At 41.0% G+C, this 18,276-nt stretch overlaps 1 protein-coding gene across 5 annotated transcripts in view; it reads left to right on the top strand.

Moving 5' to 3' along the window:
• The window catches only part of NPNT (nephronectin), a 49,507-nt gene that overhangs the window by 18,934 nt on the left and 12,297 nt on the right, over positions 1-18,276 (top strand). For 3 of the 5 annotated variants that reach the window (XM_065836548.2, XM_065836549.2, XM_071808226.1), the window contains 5 exons: positions 5,891-6,010; positions 6,816-6,935; positions 11,514-11,648; positions 12,884-13,006; positions 14,917-15,318. In XM_065836548.2, the coding sequence (XP_065692620.2) occupies positions 5,891-6,010; positions 6,816-6,935; positions 11,514-11,648; positions 12,884-13,006; positions 14,917-15,318 (900 nt within the window). The remainder of the gene's footprint in view (positions 1-5,890; positions 6,011-6,815; positions 6,936-11,513; positions 11,649-12,883; positions 13,007-14,916; positions 15,319-18,276) is intronic. The other 2 variants (XM_071808225.1, XM_071808227.1) reach the window with 1 other exon arrangement.

Raw genomic sequence — 18,276 nt, 5'->3', positions numbered from 1 at the left:
TGCCACAGCAGATGTGCGTGAGATTTCTGGGCTGGCTGCTGACTGTGGTGTCTCCAATGTGTCCCAGCTCAGGTTGCTACAGCTTATATCTGTTCTATTATATGGTGAGACCCTGGGGGTGTTCCTGGGATCAGGGTGTGTGTTCTTGCCAGGTGCTGATTACGTGTTAGGATGAGACCTGAATGTGCATAGTGGATGCAGAGTCTACTGGGAGGAAGTTCAAATTACACAGGATAAGTGTGGCCTGTGTTGTTATACCTTAATATAGCACGTATCCTGTTCAGTCCATGGGCCATCTTTCTCATTTCTCTTCTAGAATAATGATTAATAATAACAGAAAGTAATAGTGTTGACAGAAGAAATGTTGGAGTTCTCCTGCAGAGACAGAGTCTTTCTAGGATGTGTGAATGGTGCTGGGCTGTAAAGTATGCTCAGGTTCTTGGTGAAAGGTGTTCTTAGAGTACAAGCATTGATAAACCGGCTTTACATCTCATCGTTTCATGGGCTTTGTGGATTGAGTGTATTCCAGGGACCAATCCAACACAAGAACCTGGCCTCACAGCAGAATTGTTGAACCCAGACTGTCTGATGATGCCTAGATATGTGTCCTTTTCCAGTGGCACTGCAGCAGCTGTGGCGATCTAGACCTTGCTTTGGGTCATTCACACTTCAGGATTATCTGGTACTCTTTTACTATGTTGCTATCAGCAGCAACTGAATTGCAGTGACTTTGGACAAGAGCTAACCATGTACTCCCCTCACAGCCTTCAAATCTTCTGAGCGGTTTTAGTGTTTCCTTTCTAGTTTTTGATTCCACATTTGCAGCTGTAAACAGTCAAGAAAAAAAGCTGAGCAACTTGAAAGAAAATACCCTGTACCAGCTCTCTAATTTGTAGTGATAATGACAGAACTAATACTTCTTTCAAAATATGTTCATCAGAAAATTGATACCTGCCCTTCAATAAGATGTCTGTTCACAGACAATATGAATAGTTGCAAACCTGTGATTTTTGGTAGCAATCTAAAGCATATGCAGCTGGGAAATGTCGCAACACTTTTCTGAAACTTACTGTCCTCTTAACCTGTTTATTCCAGGAACATGTTGCAAAGTTTCCTATTTTCTCTTTTGGTAACGCAACTTTTGTCAGCACTATATACATATGTATATATATATTTAATGATGAAGTAATGCATATTACAAAGATCTGGTCATTTCCTTTTTATTATGCCTTCTTCCCATCCTGTGAAGATGAGCAACTCTATACAAGTCCATGTGGTCAGAGCAGTGAAGCACTTCTATACCACCCCATGGATCATCATGCAAGAAATATAGCATCAAGGGCTGAGAGAGTCCAGTATTTCAGGTGGCGTGCTCCTTCTACCTGCACAGCATGAAACAGTAATACAATTTCTTGCAAAGGGGTTGGAGGTTAATAACAAATGGCTGTGATGTGAAGGCTGAACCTGCCAGTGCCATTAGCATGCAGAGCAAAAGTCTGATTGTCTTTCCTTGATGCTGCGTGTCTGGATTCTGAAAAGGCTTGGCAGTCCACTGTACTCATGGTCGTAATTTGCTTTTGTTTCTTTCCTCTGCTCTTCTTTCAGGGCGTGCACTTTTTATTTGTTTCTGAGTTCCTTTGTAAAGTGAGGATGATAGAAATAGCTTATCAGGTTAAATAAAGACAAAACTGTGATTTACATAAAGTTGGAAGTTCAAGAAAATGAGGGTTGTTAACTTTTGCATTTGGCAGCTGTTGATTAATCAGACTAAGTATTGTGAACAAAGCTCTCTGAGAGTGATAAAAACCTCTCATAATGAAGTTTGACATGGTAGTGTGATGATAGTTGCTGGAAATGGAAGCTGATCTACTGTTTATAGTATGGTGACAACAGTTTCATTTTTGTCTTGGTTTCTAATCCCTGTCTCTGTTTTCGAAGTCTGAGTAAATTTGGTATTGAATATTTGACCTCTATGCTGCCTGATCCACCTTAGCTAATAGGCAGAAAAAGGCTGGAAAGGTTTGAGTGCTGGAGTCTTCTGCAGAAGCTAATTAAAGAAAATAACAGAGTGTACTGCATCCTCCTAAGAGTGCCCAATTGTTAAGTGCATGCTAAAGTTGGTCATTATTCAGAATCATGTGTGATGCTGTGCAGCAGTCAAAGAAGTCGCATCCAAATTTGCCAGTATAACACTGTCATTCTTTCATTCCATTCCATTCACATTTCAATTTCATTTCTTTAAAAACGAAATACTTGTGCTCAGCAGTTGGCGCTTATATATGGACTTGCTTTCCATAGCACCCAAAGTTGTCAGTCTGTTTTTATGTACAGTACTGTCTTATGTTAGTTTGAAATTAAGAGTGCTGCTTTTACGCTGACATTTGTAGGCAACATGGGCTGAACAATTACATTGTCAAGTGCAGAACAATGAGTAGGCATTCCCACAAAAAAATTTAAAAGGATTTGTTAAACTTTTCAATCTGTTGGGCTATATATTTTAAATTCCAGTGTGAGATTATAAGTGACTAAAAGAAATTATGATATTTTATTAAAAAGAAAAAGGATCTGAACGTGTTGTTTTTATTACCCTTTGAGTTTATATATTTTAGCTCTCACTTACTCTAAGAGAAAACTTATGCTGTTTTCTTATTTCCTCTTTTGATGCATAGACATTTATACTGAGACGTCCTTGTAGATAGTGCTTGAAATACACAATTGATGATAAGTAACCTGGTGTTTTTTAAGCCAGCATTTGTTCAAGAGGCGTGTTGCTATAGCTGACTTTTTGACTGCTAACGTTAGCCTCAGGTTGTTCTTGGAAAAATAGACCTTGCTTAAGGAAGAAGAAACACAGAAGCAGGTGGAGTATCTGAGTAGCAGGAACGTTTCCATGCTCCCCCAGTCTGCGTGCAGTCCATCCAGGCTCTTCACGCTGTTCCGCCTTGTAGTGCGGCAGAGCAGGAACGCTGATAGCAGATCCATGCAGGCTTTATGAGGAGCCTGTGGGACCTGCCAGTAACCACACGATGTGCCTCCCAGGAAACCAAGCGGAACTTGTCGTGCAGTTTCCAAGTGTGTATCTGTCTGCACGGGGGGAAAAGGAGACAAAGAGAAGTTGCATTTTGGGGAAGAAAGATGAGCTGAGCGTACGCTCTAACACACTTCACCTATTTGCAGGCTGGCTTCTCTCCTAAGCAGCCACAGCACTGCTAGGACTCATTTTCTTAAACAGTAGCATTCCTTCTGAGTCCCTAAGATTAAAAACATCTTTCTCTTAATAGCTAATTTCCAAGGCAAAAGTGAAAACCCATGACATGTGAGGCTTAGGTTTAAGTAGAGTTGTGCTAACAACCTGTTTCCGCTGACCTTAGCTTTCTGTTACGTTAGCCAAGGTTAAACATGATGTTTTTTTCCAAGGCACAGACATTTTACTTTCAGTATGTTTTTTTAAGATGTGAATCAAAGGAGTCAAAAGCTGATGTGACAGCATTTGTTCACAGGCAGGCAGAAACAGAATGAAGCAAAAACCATAGAAATAATTTAGTCGAAATTCCACAAACAGAAAGCGTGTGATGTGATATGCTAATACAGTTGTTGCACCTTCTTTTTAATACCAGGTTATTCTCAGAGTATGTTACTAACAGGTGTCTATTTGTCAGTGCCAGAGCTTTCATTTCTGTACTAAGAATATTTCATACCGAATGGTGGTGTAGTACTTGGAGTCCTATAGAAAGATCTAATTATTTAAGGCTCATAATATAATCCATACTTTGTGCAGGATGGTAAGTTGAGAACAGTCATAAACTCTTATTGCTTTCAACCTTAGATCTGTGGTTGTAGCTCTGGAAATAAGTGTGAGACAGTTCTTAAGGGTAAAGTCTTCAAGAGTATCTAAACTTAGGGGCGGAAGTGCAGTGGGATGTAAGCAATAGGAGTTAACACAGGCACTGTTCAAATCCTGCCTTGTCAGCTCAATTTCAGCATTACCTTTCCTCATTCTCTCCCTTCCTCTAGTGAAGTATTTTATCCTTAGCTCTGTTATGCATTTGTTTTGTGAAGTGATGCTTTTTGTACAGAAGAGAAAGAATACAGATATTTTAGACTTACAAGCCTTTCCTTTCTCTTACTTCAGAATGATTTTTGTCCGTAAATCTCAGAATGGTCACTAGTGTGGGCTCTGTGGGGATAGTTTTATGAATTGAAATCAACTCTAACAGAGTTTTTGAACTTAGCAATGACTTATTTAACACATGTTGCATGTGTAATAAATACGTTCATGCAGCTATAATGTCTGTTAGGACCTACCTATTTGTACAGGGGAGCAGGAAGAATTCTTATCCCTAGACCCACTACTTTTCCCGAGACCTTGGAAAATGAAGTAGGAAAGGTCAGATCCAACAGTCAGGGGAAGGGTTGTGAGGACAGGCAAATACCCATCTGCATGATGCTCATTCTTCCTTGGCTCCATGGAGATGGGAACGAAGTAGATCAGAACATAATAAATGTTACAACACATAAACACTTTTGGGAGCTCTCAGGAACAGCAGTGGCTTACCAGGGTGCTCATTACAGGCACTGGCAAAATCCTTGTGGCTGGTTTTGGATTGCATCGGTGACTTGTAGTCTGATACATTTATTTTCTCTTGATTACTTTGCATTGTATCAGTCATAATGAAAGGGAAAACACATCTCCATTTTAGAATGTAATTTGAAAACACTTTGGCCTGAAAATAAGATGAAGAATGGTGACCTTGTAAGTGATTACAATGTTTCAAGATAATTTGAAATCCAAATCCTAGGAATTTGAAGAATTCCAGGTGTAGCTGTCTAGAAACAATGTTTTCTCTAACTTCTCCACAGTGAGCATAACTTTATCTCACACCATTTACAACACAGAACTTTTTAAGGTTTCTACTTGCAATGTCTTGAGTGATCAATGAATTACTGACTTCATTCAAATATACAGAAGTATATTTGTCTCTCTGTTCTAATGAAATAATTGTGACTCTCTCACTGTAACAGACAGCATTGTGCAGTATTAGAGATGAGGGTCAGTAACTCAGTTATTGAAGTACTTGCTGACTTGATTTGTGAATAAATTTATTTATTTCCACCTTTGTTGTCATCTTTACTCATCTGTATGCAAATAACTAAGTGACAAATTATTCTGCTTTACCCAGATAAAACCAACACGTATTCTTGAAAGAGAATTCTGAAGGAATTCCTCAGTCAGTCTTTACTTCTTGTTAGAAGCCTTGTCTACTAATATGAAAATTGTGGGTTGAATATTCTCAGTTTCAGTCATGAATTCTGTATTAGATTGTAAATCTGAAGTACTAGCCTTCATGGCTAGTCCTTGACAAATATTACTGACATTAGATACTTTTTCTCACTATTTTCTAGATGCTAAGAAATACACTTTCTCTGTGAGATTGTTTTGAGCAGGTTAGCATCAGCTTTCCTACCTTCCTTTGCGACTAATTTTGAAGCATGATAGTGAATCACTGAGTCGCTGTCAGAGTCACTGATAGTGATTGCGGCAGTGACATTTGCTTTCTCCCTCCTCCAGAGTCCTGGCTGCTCCTGGACACAGCATAAGTGTGAATAGTGGCGAGATGCTGGCAGACTGAGCTTGTGCCTTCCCTAACGAAACTGCTGTTGGCACTTAACCTAATGCTAATACTGTCCTTTCTGAAAGGATATCTGTGAAACGCAGGAAAACATTCCACTTGGCAGAGGGGCTTCTTCATGGACACTTGCTATCAGCTGAACTGCATATAAAAAGCTAATTGCCATATTTTTCCTTCTTTCTCCAGGCACTTGAACTAGCAGCTTTTCCACTTTATATATTTTCTCTTCCCACCCGCTTCCCTTGTGCCCTTCATTTCAGATCTAAATGAGTGTGGACTAAAGCCGCGACCGTGCAAACACCGGTGTATGAATACCTACGGCAGCTACAAGTGCTACTGTCTGAACGGCTACATGCTTATGCCAGATGGAACGTGCTCAAGTACGGCAAGGGTTGTTGCTTGCTTATTTCAAAATCCTCAAAATCCTGCTTGGGTTTCCCTGGGAAACTTTTATGAAATGAGTTCCAAAGTAAAAGATTAATCTTGATGGAAATCAGGCAGTTGCATAAGATGAGTGCTTTTTTTCTAGTGAAAGCAGGCTGAACAAAACAAGAGCAAATATTTTGGTTTTTATTAGTTCTATTACAAGTTTCCCCAAAAGCATTCTTCAGTGCTGTAAATCACTGTTAATTGGCCTTCCAGGACAAGTGCTTGAGGTTTGCGTTGCAGCAAGACACCTGCGGTTCTGCTCTGTTAATATCCTTACGAATGTAAAATCATTAAAGCTGCAGATGTTGGTTGTTTGACTGGTATAAAATTGTGCTGTCGTCTCCCTGGAGATCAGGTTCCTACTTGCCCCCATAAAAGTGGATATTTGGAGAGAAGTGGACAGAGAGAAGGGAAAAGGAATTACCTTTAGTTCGAGATGGTTCTGTTTTAAAATGGCAGTGTTGTCCAGGAGGGTTTATAGTACATACTGGGCTTTACATTCCTCATAGGGGCTGCATTCCCTGACAGAACTTGCTACAATTATGATGGTTGTCTTTCTTTTTTTCTTAGAGATGCAATTTGTGGGAAAAAAAAAATAATTACTGTGCTTTTTAAAGCCTGAATACTTGTCAAATTCAACAAGTGTTTTTCCACTTTTATCGTAATTATATGACATCTTAATTCTTCCAAATTTTCAGTCATCTTCTGGTACTGATCAGAGTCCTTATCTAAATATGTTCAATTATTTTTCCCTAGATGCCCTTTCTTGCTCCATGGCAAACTGTCAGTACGGCTGCGATGTACTGAAAGGTGAAGTCCGCTGCCGCTGCCCTTCTCCGGGTCTCCAGCTGGGGCCCGATGGCAGGACTTGCATAGGTAGGTGATCCAATGCAAATTCTTTTTTTTTTTTTATCCTTATCCTGGAGGCAGTTCAAGAGAGTTTATCAGATGTATTTAGAGTGTGTCATACATGTAGTTTGAAGGTGTTACTAATGAGAATTGGGATAGGCATTGTTGCTCAGGGGCTCTCAAGTGGTCTGTGTCAGAGGTCACTGGTGTTTTCCTCCTGGTACTGGGTCATTTTATACTATTGCTAATGGAGACTCCAAAATACCTGCCTATGTAAATAAAGGAATGGGAAGGTCAGCTCTCCCTCAAACCCAGCAAGGTGATGTGTAGGCTGAGGGGGTGAAGAGGTAATTTGTGCAAATTGCTGAGATTATATTGGGACAAGGTGAAGGTCTTCTGTGCATGCTCCCAGTATTAATGGGATTGAAGCTACTTTCTTCCATGCTGTGAAAACTCCAGGTTAAAATAAACTCAGGAATTTAGACTGTATAACAGTGAAATGTTTTTTTCTCACGTTTGTGAACATGGAAAAGGTGCTTATGGTTAATCAGACTGTACTGTGCCACACTCTAGTATGGTCTCAAGAACAGTGTGACGTGTGATTTCATTAGTCATTAACCATACATCCTGAATGGACGTGATGCTCCAGTGATTTTATTATTTATATCCTATGCAGTGCTGCAGTTCCATAACCAGTAACAACACTTGCACTGAAAGAATGTAAAAGAATCTGGATGCCCTGATCCTCCCTTTGGGTATCATGGCTGTTCACAGGGGAGATGGTTCTCTAAGTGGCTGACACATGCTGACCAAGAATTTGTTGGCAGAGCAAGAGACAGATTCTAGATCTTCTGATGTGAGGAGCTTTCTGAAGTGCACAACTGGGACATCTATGTATACAAAAGAACAGGAGGAAAAAAAACGTTGTCACATGCCGAAGGGATTGAATTGTAATTAATCATGCTGTGGACATTAGGGCGGACAGATCTTTGGAAGAGACTTGTGCAATGCCATAGTGAGCTGAGTGATTTTAAGTACAAATTCAAGAAAGTTATACCAAGTATAGAAATTGGCTAGAAAAATACTTGCAAGATTCTCTTAGCGTGCATTTTTCTATTCAGGCAAACTTGATACATTGAAATAAACAAAGTGCACTTTTAATGCCGAAGGCTAGCGCTCAAACCAGTTAGATGGAGCACTGTAAGTTCTTCAGTGCAGTTTTCAAAGAACTGGTTTTTTTGCCCAGAAATGTGAAGAATTGTGTACCACATTTCAATTGGGTGTGCATCATCCAGGTTGATCTCATAGCCTATTTTAAAGATTTTCCACAAAAATGTCAGAGCGGCTTTGTACAATACAGAGAAAGCAGTCACAGCAAGCGGTGTCTGCCCTTTGTGGGCCGTAACATGATCTACTCCCCTTTTTTGTAAGAAGTGATAGCAACACGCACACTGTTTGTGTTATTTCTCTATCAAGTTTGAGTTGTACTAAAACCAGTAAATACCTCCAAGAATTGAAGTAATTTGGGGCTATGCTTGTGCCTTTTCCTCGCACCTGTACAAGCCCATCACTGTTGGGGAGGTTGTCAGCTCCAGCAAGGGTCTGGATATTGCTGCGGTACAAATAGAAGTGGAGATGATGTTTAAAAGTGTGCATTGGCTGCAGCTCATTAAATCCTTGTTTGAGGAGAGTTTGAAAGACAGCTGGGAATGTAAAGCTTATTTTTAGCCCAGGTGGAAATTCCTCTAGGCATTATTCTATTCTTGGTTTAACCCGTGCTGATCATTCTCTTGGTAAAATGTTCCTTCTAGAGAATCAGTAGAGAGCCACCAAACAATTTGGCCATGAAGGTAAATCATATCAACTAAATAACAACAAATTGAAAAAAAATTCAGCAAAGTATTCAGTGAAAATATGGATTAATTAACTAACTGATTGATTAATGGCTCTTAAATCAATAAATCAGTGCTGCCAGCTTTTGGCGTTGGGATTTTCCTATAATTAAATACATTTTGGCTTAAGAAGGTCTTAAATTATTTGAGGACTAAAAACAATTATTTTCACTGTAAAAGAAATTATGGTTGTTTTGATTGTGTGTAGAAACTTGAAAATAGGGCCTTGTAAACTTAAATATCATACTATTTTTAAATGAATCCCATAGTTAGTGCTTAAAATGGTAATGTGTTCATAGAGCAAGAGAGAGGCTTTGTAATTATTGTGTAATTGTGCTTCTCTGTTGACCACCGTGCATCAGACATGTTGGGTGCCGTCTGCCTAATGTGCTGCCCCAGTGCGAAGTCTTTATCTTTAGAATGTGTAATTGCCTAGAAAATTAAGCGATACCACTACAGTGTTCTCATCATCTGACGTACTTTTTGCCTTATGAGAATTTGTGAACACCTGAGTATGTACAGAGGGAAAGGTGGGACAAGCTATATTAGGTTTTAAAGAACATAATCCATGGCACGATGAGGTATATTCAGTAGCTATTATTTTTCTTACTGAATTGCTGTTTGAAGTTGTGGTTTAAGGATAATAATAACAAAAAGAACCCCAACCAACTCATAGTAATCAAGAGCCTGAAATTTGCAGCTTTGAAATAATATTTTAATAAAGGGTAGAAAATTGCAGCTTGTAAATTAAATACTAGTAAGGAACACAGCAGAATTTATAAAACTGTTAATAAGGTACTCAAAGCCTGACTAATGATAGATTCAAACCAAGAGGCAGATTTATAGGGGGTTTCAGGCACGTGGAGAGATGCCCAGTGTTGGTCTCATTTGCTTCTCATTCAGGCCTTTACCATGGCATCGTACAGGTGCTCACAGCCCAGAGGAAAGCAGGGCCGTTCTTTTGGAGCAGTCTGACAGGCCAGGAGTGTGGGAGCTCAGGGGCTGGGTCCTTGCTGTCCTCAGTCATTCTTCATGCAGGGTAGGACAGTGCCAGCAGGAGCTACTGGGAGAGCCCATTAGCCAGTCATCCATGGCTTTAGCTCACTCCTTTTGGCTGTGGGAAACACAGCTTGAAGAATTTTGAAGCTACCAGCAGGTTTGTGGTAACGTTCTTTCTGTCCTGAGCGAGACTCAGGCTTCTCTCTGCCTTGTTCACAAGCAGCAGGGCATGAATCACTCAGCTTTGTTTTGCACTCTTGACACCTGCACCTGAAGTGCTCCTTTTGGGAAAAGAATTGTTTGGAGAGCAAAATCTTGCTTTCCCGTAGATCGAGAGCCTGAGAGAGCTGCAGAGCAAAGGCTTGAGCTGTGGCCCATAGATAACTAGCAAACAGCAGCAGCAGCGTGCGTCAGAGGCAGCCATGCACGGCAGGTCTCTGCCTCAGTGAAGAATTAGGGTTCAAGCACTCAGCAGACTTCAGCTCGGTTTCCAAGTGCTACAGAGAGAGTGGCAGCACAAGTGGCTTTCGTGTACCAGCCTGACCTCTTCTCAGAGTTTCCCAGACAGTGAAAGCAGCCCTGGGTGAGCATCAGCTGCTCCCTGGGCCTCTGCTTGACTTGTTAGTCTTCATGTTAGTCGGCATGAAGAACAGCATCTTCTGAGAGATGAGGAGTGCCAGACATTTGCCGTGCATCACCAGTGTCTTCCCATTTCTCTGTCCTTGCCTGGATGTTGCTTACTGAAGCACGGCTTCAGGTTCTGCTGGGAGGCCATGGCGGGGCAAATGAGAGCCGTGTATCTCAGGTGTATTTTAAGATCACTTAGGTAACCCCATGAAAGAGGGGTCAGCTACAGCGCAAGCACTACAGGGTAAGAGATTGCAAAGAGCGGATATTCCAGAAGCATTTGGCCTATGGTAACTAGCTTGTATAGGTGACCCACAAATACTGCACCCCGGCATTAACTTGAACTCCCTGTTTAGAGCAAGTCCTGAACAGATGAACATTTCCTGATAGGTTCATTGTGCACGTCGTGGATTAGGGACACCTGAGATTAAAAACAAACCAAACAAATCAAACCCGCTTCCTGCTGCAGGAAGATGTACTTTGAATATGCACGTATAACCTGTGCTACAGGAACAATATTTCAGACGTTTCAGAAGAAGAATTACTGGAGTGGTTTTTATTATTCCTTGCCTGTGCATCTAGGTACTGTCTTCATAACCAGGTAGGGCTTGGTGGAACAAAGTAGTTATACAAAAACACAAAATAGCTTTTCTTTGGACAAATACTGTTACAGTTTTAGGGATTTTGATGTCTTGAAGCTGTTGTGTATTCTGTGGGGAATTAGAGAACCTCTCCTTTCCAAGGGAAAGGGTACCAGGATGGCAGGAGCATAGAGGAGGCGTTCCAAATGTAGTAGCAATCCTCATTATGCCTGTGTCTCTTGTGTCACCCACAGTATTTGTAAAGCCTTCTGGCACAGGAGGTACAAAAACTGGGCTGTGTGACCAAGAGCTGAACTGAGATGGCACAACAAGAAGTGCTCAGGTATTACTGCTGCCTGACCAGCTCGTAGCCAAAAAGGACCTTATCAAAAACACTTCAGCTATTCTTCTTTGATTTTTTGTTGTGTGAAAACAGTTTAATTTAGATGGTATAGATTATATTTTTTACTGCTTTTAAGAATAATACAGTTCTTTTGTTTCCACAGATATTGATGAATGTGCTACTGGGAGAGTTATCTGTCCACGATTTAGGCACTGTGTCAATACTTTTGGAAGCTACATTTGCAGGTGTCATAAAGGCTTTGATCTAATGTACATTGGAGGCAAATACCAATGCTATGGTAATTACGACTTAATTCTTATGGGCATAGCATCATAGAATTCTGTGATTATACATGCATGTAATAGAGCTGCATATTCTAACGTGAAATTAATGGTTTAAAGAAGAGTGTTTTGCTTATTATGGCTGAAATGTTGAAGCAGGTTGTTTTAGGTTGCACTGCATCTGTATTTTAGGAAAGAGTGGATTACAGAAATAGACTGTGAAAAAGAAAGCATATATTTGACTCCCATTCTTGTAACTGGTTCTTCTGTGGAAGCCAGTGGGAGAGCAGAGCTGATGACCCCAGGAAGTCCCTTCCAAAGCCTTTGTCCCCACAGGTTTCACTGTGCACAGGCAGTTGTAGGTTTGGGGCTGTGTATGAGCTCAGGTGATGTGTGAGCTGTAATGCAGCTGTGCTCCATAGCATGCCCCAACATAAGATAAGAAAATGTGGCTAGAGCACAGCCCAGCTCCTTCCAACCCAGGCTGCCCAGCTTTCCTTCCCCTGAAGACAGATGGGGAAAAGGCTGGGGTTGGGAAATAACCTGTCCTTGTCTGGACATGAGACTGGTTTATGCCCTTCAACAAAGGTGTTCCCACATCCCACTGGCTTAGTTTCCCAGGACCTCAACTGGTTATGATCCATTCACTGAGGAAAGGATCATGTGGAGATAATGAGGCTTTGTTTTATGTTTGTTTAAGTGTATATTTTGGGGAGAAATCTCTAGGCAGAGTGCTGGAATTTGGAGATTTCTGCTTGCATCACTAACAACAAACATGGAAATGCCATGTAAGATATTTGAAGCAGTTTCTACTTGATGTAGAAATATTTCTACAGATGCATAATAGAGAAAGCATTTTATGAAAAAACAGTTTAATATCTGTGTGATTAAGAACACTCTTATTCCTACACTCAGTTTTACTTATCAAGTCACCTTTAAGAAGAGGTTATTAAAATTCTGATCTTCATGATCTCAACTGCAACCTGCCCACAGCACGTTATTGGAGCTGATGTTAAGGTGTAAGCCGAGCAATACCAGGGTTGCACAATAGTCCCTTTTACCCTGACATTTGTATCAACACATGAATTTGTGACTGTCTTCCTTTTCCCATTAGTCATTCAGTTTTATTCAGTATTTCAGATTTAATAATATTTTCCTAATGGCCATGCTGCTGTTCGTGTTTTGCAGGGATAAGCAGGAAGTCAAGTTTCTTTGATGTAAATGGTTTTCTTTATGTAACTTTCTGTTGCAGATATTGATGAATGTTCCCTTGGCTACCATCAGTGTGGCAGTTTTTCACGATGTTACAATACACCAGGATCTTACAAATGCAAGTGTAAAGACGGATACAGAGACAATGGAACAAACTGCATACGTATGTAATGCTCCTTTTAAAAAAGGAATTCTGAAAGTAAATGTGTCCCATGTTGTAAATTTTGAGCTACAGCACTATCAAGCTCAGTTTCTCCTAATTATTTTTAATACTTAATAAGAGACCAGGGAATGTAGTTAGAATTTTCTGAGTCTTAGCATGCCTTGGTAAAAATACCTTTCCCATAGACATTTTCATAATTAGAAAGAAATTCACCTCTCCCTGCTCACAGCTTCATTCTAGAGATTGCTTCCTGATGAGAACAGCTGAGTGAGCAGGGTAGGTCTGGTCAGACAGCACACATTACTCATACCCTGTTATTATTTACACTCCGCCACTGACCTGTTTCAGCAGCTCACCCCATCTGCTCCTCAGTGCTCCCCAGATGTGAGCAGAGCCCAGAGGGAAGATTTCCCTGGAGGAATTCCCTGCTGGAGAGTTCCCTTCCTCACCTCTCTTGGGAGAAGCAGCCATCCCCCTTGGTACAGAATAGGCCATGGGACATTTGACATCCTTCGGGATGGTGCAGCTCTGTGACATCTGCTGTGTCTTTTTGCGGACCCTGTGTTCTTGGGTGGGTTTTGGTCTTTGGTGACTCACTGATCTCTTTGAAGAGCAGTACCACTGCGGACTGGTCCTTTGGCTGTAGCTGTCGTGGTAAGGTGATGTAGCTAAGGTCATCTTTCACAACCTGAGTTCCTGCAATTCTATGTGGACGCACTTCACATGCGTTACTGAGACGCAGGCCTAAGGTGCCTTTTATATTTAACTGTACCACAATATAAAAACCACAGGGAATTCAAAAGAATAGTAATAAACAGGTGGCCAGAGAGAGAACCTTCTTACCTGCTGTCATCAAACAATTCATTGTTTAACAAACAGTAGTTCTTCATCTTAGCAGTGTGTTAGACTTGAAACACTTGTACACAAAATATGTGACTAGAGTTCTTATTGGCGCTTTTAAGATCTCCAGTGAGATATAAAAGGCTTATTAACAAATAGAAAGTTATAAATAACAAAGCAGATGTTGCATTTCATGTCTCCAGAAACTCCCCTTGTGAAACCAAGTTTAGGTTTGTTGCCCTTTCTTATGAAATATTGGGGCAGGTGGTACTGTAGGCACTGTCACTGTGGTGTAGGTGGTGCTCAGTTCACCTTCTCCTTTTTGTGAAGGCTAAAAAAGTGCCATTTACTTAGTTTCCTGGTGTTTAGCAAAGGTAAAGATCTAAATGAAGGGTATTGGCTTAGGTTCAATCTCTGCAAAATGCTTAATGCTTTTTGACAGGGAGGAAAGTTTAGAAGAAGTGGAGAGGTCTGAAAGATAACTTTCTGAAGACAAAAGTATCTGCCCCATCCCTTTGTAACACTTGAGTCTTACTAAACTCGCCTCTGCTCCTGAGTGCAAACTTGTCCAGTTTAGAGAGCTGCTTAACACACATCTTCCTGTCCATTCTTTTTTACTAACAGTGCTTTTGGTAAGTTTTACCCCCTCTGAAAGGGAGTTGATGCTTGGAGGAGGTGGGGATGGAAGTCTCTTCAGTCGTTCTAAATCAACTCTAAACTGCTGTAATGAGAAGTACTATCTAAAGGGATGTGATAATTCAGCAGTGCTGGTGCTATAGTATGTTTCTAATTAGTGGAAACATTTAGAAGAAGTTATTTCAGCAAAGACTCTGCATGTCATAATGAAATCTATTAAGATAGAGTGACAGAGTCAGATGCCCATTTGGGTCCCATTTTGATGCTCTTTGCAGTTATTCCTAATGTTATGATTGAACCATCTGGTCCATATCATACATTCAAGGGCAACAGCACGCTCCCTAAGGGAGACAGTGGTATAGCCAATAGGATTCCTGATGTTGGAAGCACAAGGCAACCCCTCAGACCATCATATGTACCTGCTATTGTTACAGAAAGGCCGGTGACCAGGCCAACGACTCGACCTACACCTGCACCAACGACTCGACCTACACCCAGGCCAACAACTCGACCTACACCCAGGCCAACAACTCGTCCTACACCCAGGCCAACAACTCGTCCTACACCCGAGCCAACAAGTCGACTAACGCCAAGGCCAACCACTAGGTACATGCCAATGACAAGAAGGCCGGTGACAACAAAGCCAGTGACAAGGCCTGCACCGCCAACACCACCTCAACCTACAACGTTAAGACCCACGCTACCACCAGAAAGAACTCCTCTGATGACAACTGAAGAGCCTTCACATGTTCCTGTTGAAACTACATCTTCCCAAGGAATTGCAGATGACAACAGGATCCAGGTAGATCCTCAGAAACCCCGAGGAGATGTGTTCAGTAAGTAATTTTACGTATTCTTTCGTTTATCAGAATTCTGGATGCAGTGAGGTGAAAGCTTGCACTTTACTGTTTGGGGCTTTTATAACACTTTATCAGTAGGAACAAAGACATGAAACTGAAAGTGTTCATATGGTAAAGCTGCAAAAATAATTGATTTTATGACCTAAAAAAATGTGGGGAGGAAGTTCTGGATCAATTCAAGCAAAGATGTCGGTTTTTCTTCCTGAAGTTATTTGTGAGTGTGTTGTCCTGTATAAATGCTTAGCCTAATTATGCTTTCAGACAAAAGTTTTGGAGAATGAAAGGCATTTTATTGAAAAACATTGAAATGCAACATAACTGATAAAAAGATAATGGATTCAAATTCATGGAGTTGAGAGTCACTTTAGCATATTTCCTTAAAGAATGGTAAGAAACAGGACCATGTCTCATTACCTAAAGACTCTGTTACGTCACCTTATTGTATGAATTCAAATAGTCTTGGATGTTTATGACTAAGCAATAGGAAAATTACCTAAAAATAACGGGCTAATTTTATAGACTGCTTCTATGAAAACGGATACATGAAAAGCTGAAGATAGCAAAGTTTCTCATAGCATGAACACGTGTCATTTTAAAAGCTGCTCTGAAAGCTGCAGCACCAATTCTACACCAGCTTTAGTGCATACCACAGAAGGCATTACTGGCACACGCAGAGTTACCCGTGTCTGCCAAGAAATACTCAACACTCGATTTAATCTTTAGTTCTGCCGCTAATTTTAGAGACGGGGAGGGTGTGCTGGATCAGCCCTTCTCCTTCAGCTTTCCGTACAATAAAATTGCTGGAGCAATGTAGGAAGAGGATGAGTTTGCTGTCTCTGAGCAGGTCAACAAGCAACGTGGGAGATTTTTTCCGGTTGCTTTGTCATCTGCGTGGTGACTCCTTGGGCTGTGTTCTCTTAGATCATTACACAGTGAAATAGTTGTTTTCCCTGTTGATGTTTTTTCTGTCACTGACAGTTTGATAGATTTAAAGTGGAGACAAAAGCTGACTTAGAATTTGGGAAGATACATCCTGGTACTGCTCAGAGGAGTGCGATGTGGGCTTTTTCAAGGTTATTTTTGAAACAATCTGTAGCCAATTAAAAATATAAAAGCATTGTTACGTAAAATTCTAAAAATAAATATAGTAAACTCTCCCAAAATTTCATATAATGGGAACCAATAGTTAAAAATATGGAGTTCTGTGGAAATTATTCTAGACTTCAACATTGTGCTTCCCAGGCATCTTGTGTAACAATCATCCCTGTAAAGCTTATTATTTACAAATAGTCTTTCTATGTTGTCCCCAGAGGCCTGATATTGAAGCTAATGCTTTCAATACATATGCTTCAGATCTAGGGGTTTAGAAAGCAGGAAAGTAAAAGTGTTTTCTGACTGTTATCTTACCTTATGGTACATCCAACAAGCACAGAAAAAGTTGATCTCTGCTAAGTGTTTATCAGCTATTTAGATCAGCTGCCAGATCAAGTCAATAGATAGGTGTCTTTAATGCCGTATTACTTCTACTATTCCCTACTAAAGTTATACTTGATGTACATATGTGTGTGACATATCTGTGACTGAAGGCACACTCCACCTGTGCTCTAGATGGTAGGAATTTCCATGGTGCTGGTAGTGTGACCCTTAATGAAGCTGAGATCATCTCCTTTCTTTCTTTCATGACTACTTTGAAAGTATCATGTAGGTAGTGGACACTGGTGTCCCCTCCCACCTTCTCTCTGTCTAGATATGTTTAATGAATGAGTGTGCAGAAGCATTTGTTTAGGATTTGGAAACTACAGTTGGGTGCAAACCAGTTATGTTCTGGAAGAATATGCTACCTTGTCAAGGAAAGCATTGCTTGTAGAGGAAGGTGTTGCTTCACCTATGGAATCCTGTTACTGGAGGAGTTTGTGGGGAAGGGGAGAAGTTACATTTCTTCATGTGGGACATCTAGAAAAGCAGGTAGAAAAGTTATAGCCACATATTATACATTACCACAATGGGATGTGCAGGGCATCACGCAGCTTGTCCTCGCCTGCTCTGAGACCTGCACTTCTGAGGCCAGTGCAGAGATACTCAGTCATCCCAGCTGCCATCACACGAGGGGTTCAGGCACCACAACAAGCTCAGGATGGCAACGCTTCCAGCCAGGGCCTCTTAAAACGTTCCTCACAGCCAAACACGGTGTTAACAACCACGGCGTTAAGTCAATACAGAATTGTAAACTGAAATAACTAGTAACATCTAGCTAACCTCTGATGTCCTCCTTCTCTGTTATGTATCAAACCTCCCTCACCCCAAAAACATTTGTGGGTTTTTCACTTGCCTCTGTATTTCCTCAGGGAAGGGGCTTTGGCAGCTAATTCCTCCAGCTTCTTTAAAACTGTTGCTGTTTTAATCTCACCTGCATCAGATGTCTTTGCAGTCTTCCTGGGTTGTGGATATGAGCTAATTTTGTTTGGCTTATACTGAGCCTCTTTAGGTTCATTTCCCCACATCATCTGCTTCTCCAGTTGAGGCAGCAAAGAAGCTCAAAAATTAATTTGCACTGTGGTCCCCATGCGCCTGCCTGAAAAGAGAAGAGAAAGCCTCGCTCTTGCTCCCTTTATGTTTCCCATGGGAGAATGCAGGCGGCAATTCAGGCACCTTATAACACTCATTGTCTTGGAAAACAGAGGAGGAGATTGATGTTAGATCCACTCAGATCATGAAGCAGGACTTAACTTCAGTTTTGTAAAGTCTTCAGAAGAGTTATGGTGTCTCCTCTGTGTGTCACTAAGGGCTGTTGTGTCCCAAAGAGTCACGGAAGGGTGGTCTTTATCACACAAGGACGGGCAAAACCCAGCACTGAGGGCACTGTAGCAAGCAACCACTGGCAATCCTGATCTTCCAGCCCTTAGCATCTGCTGAAGACCTCAATATTTAAAGTTA

This window comes from Patagioenas fasciata, chromosome 4 (assembly GCF_037038585.1).
Source record: "Patagioenas fasciata isolate bPatFas1 chromosome 4, bPatFas1.hap1, whole genome shotgun sequence".
NCBI lineage: Eukaryota > Metazoa > Chordata > Aves > Columbiformes > Columbidae > Patagioenas > Patagioenas fasciata.
This window is presented reverse-complemented; position numbering and strand designations above follow the sequence as displayed.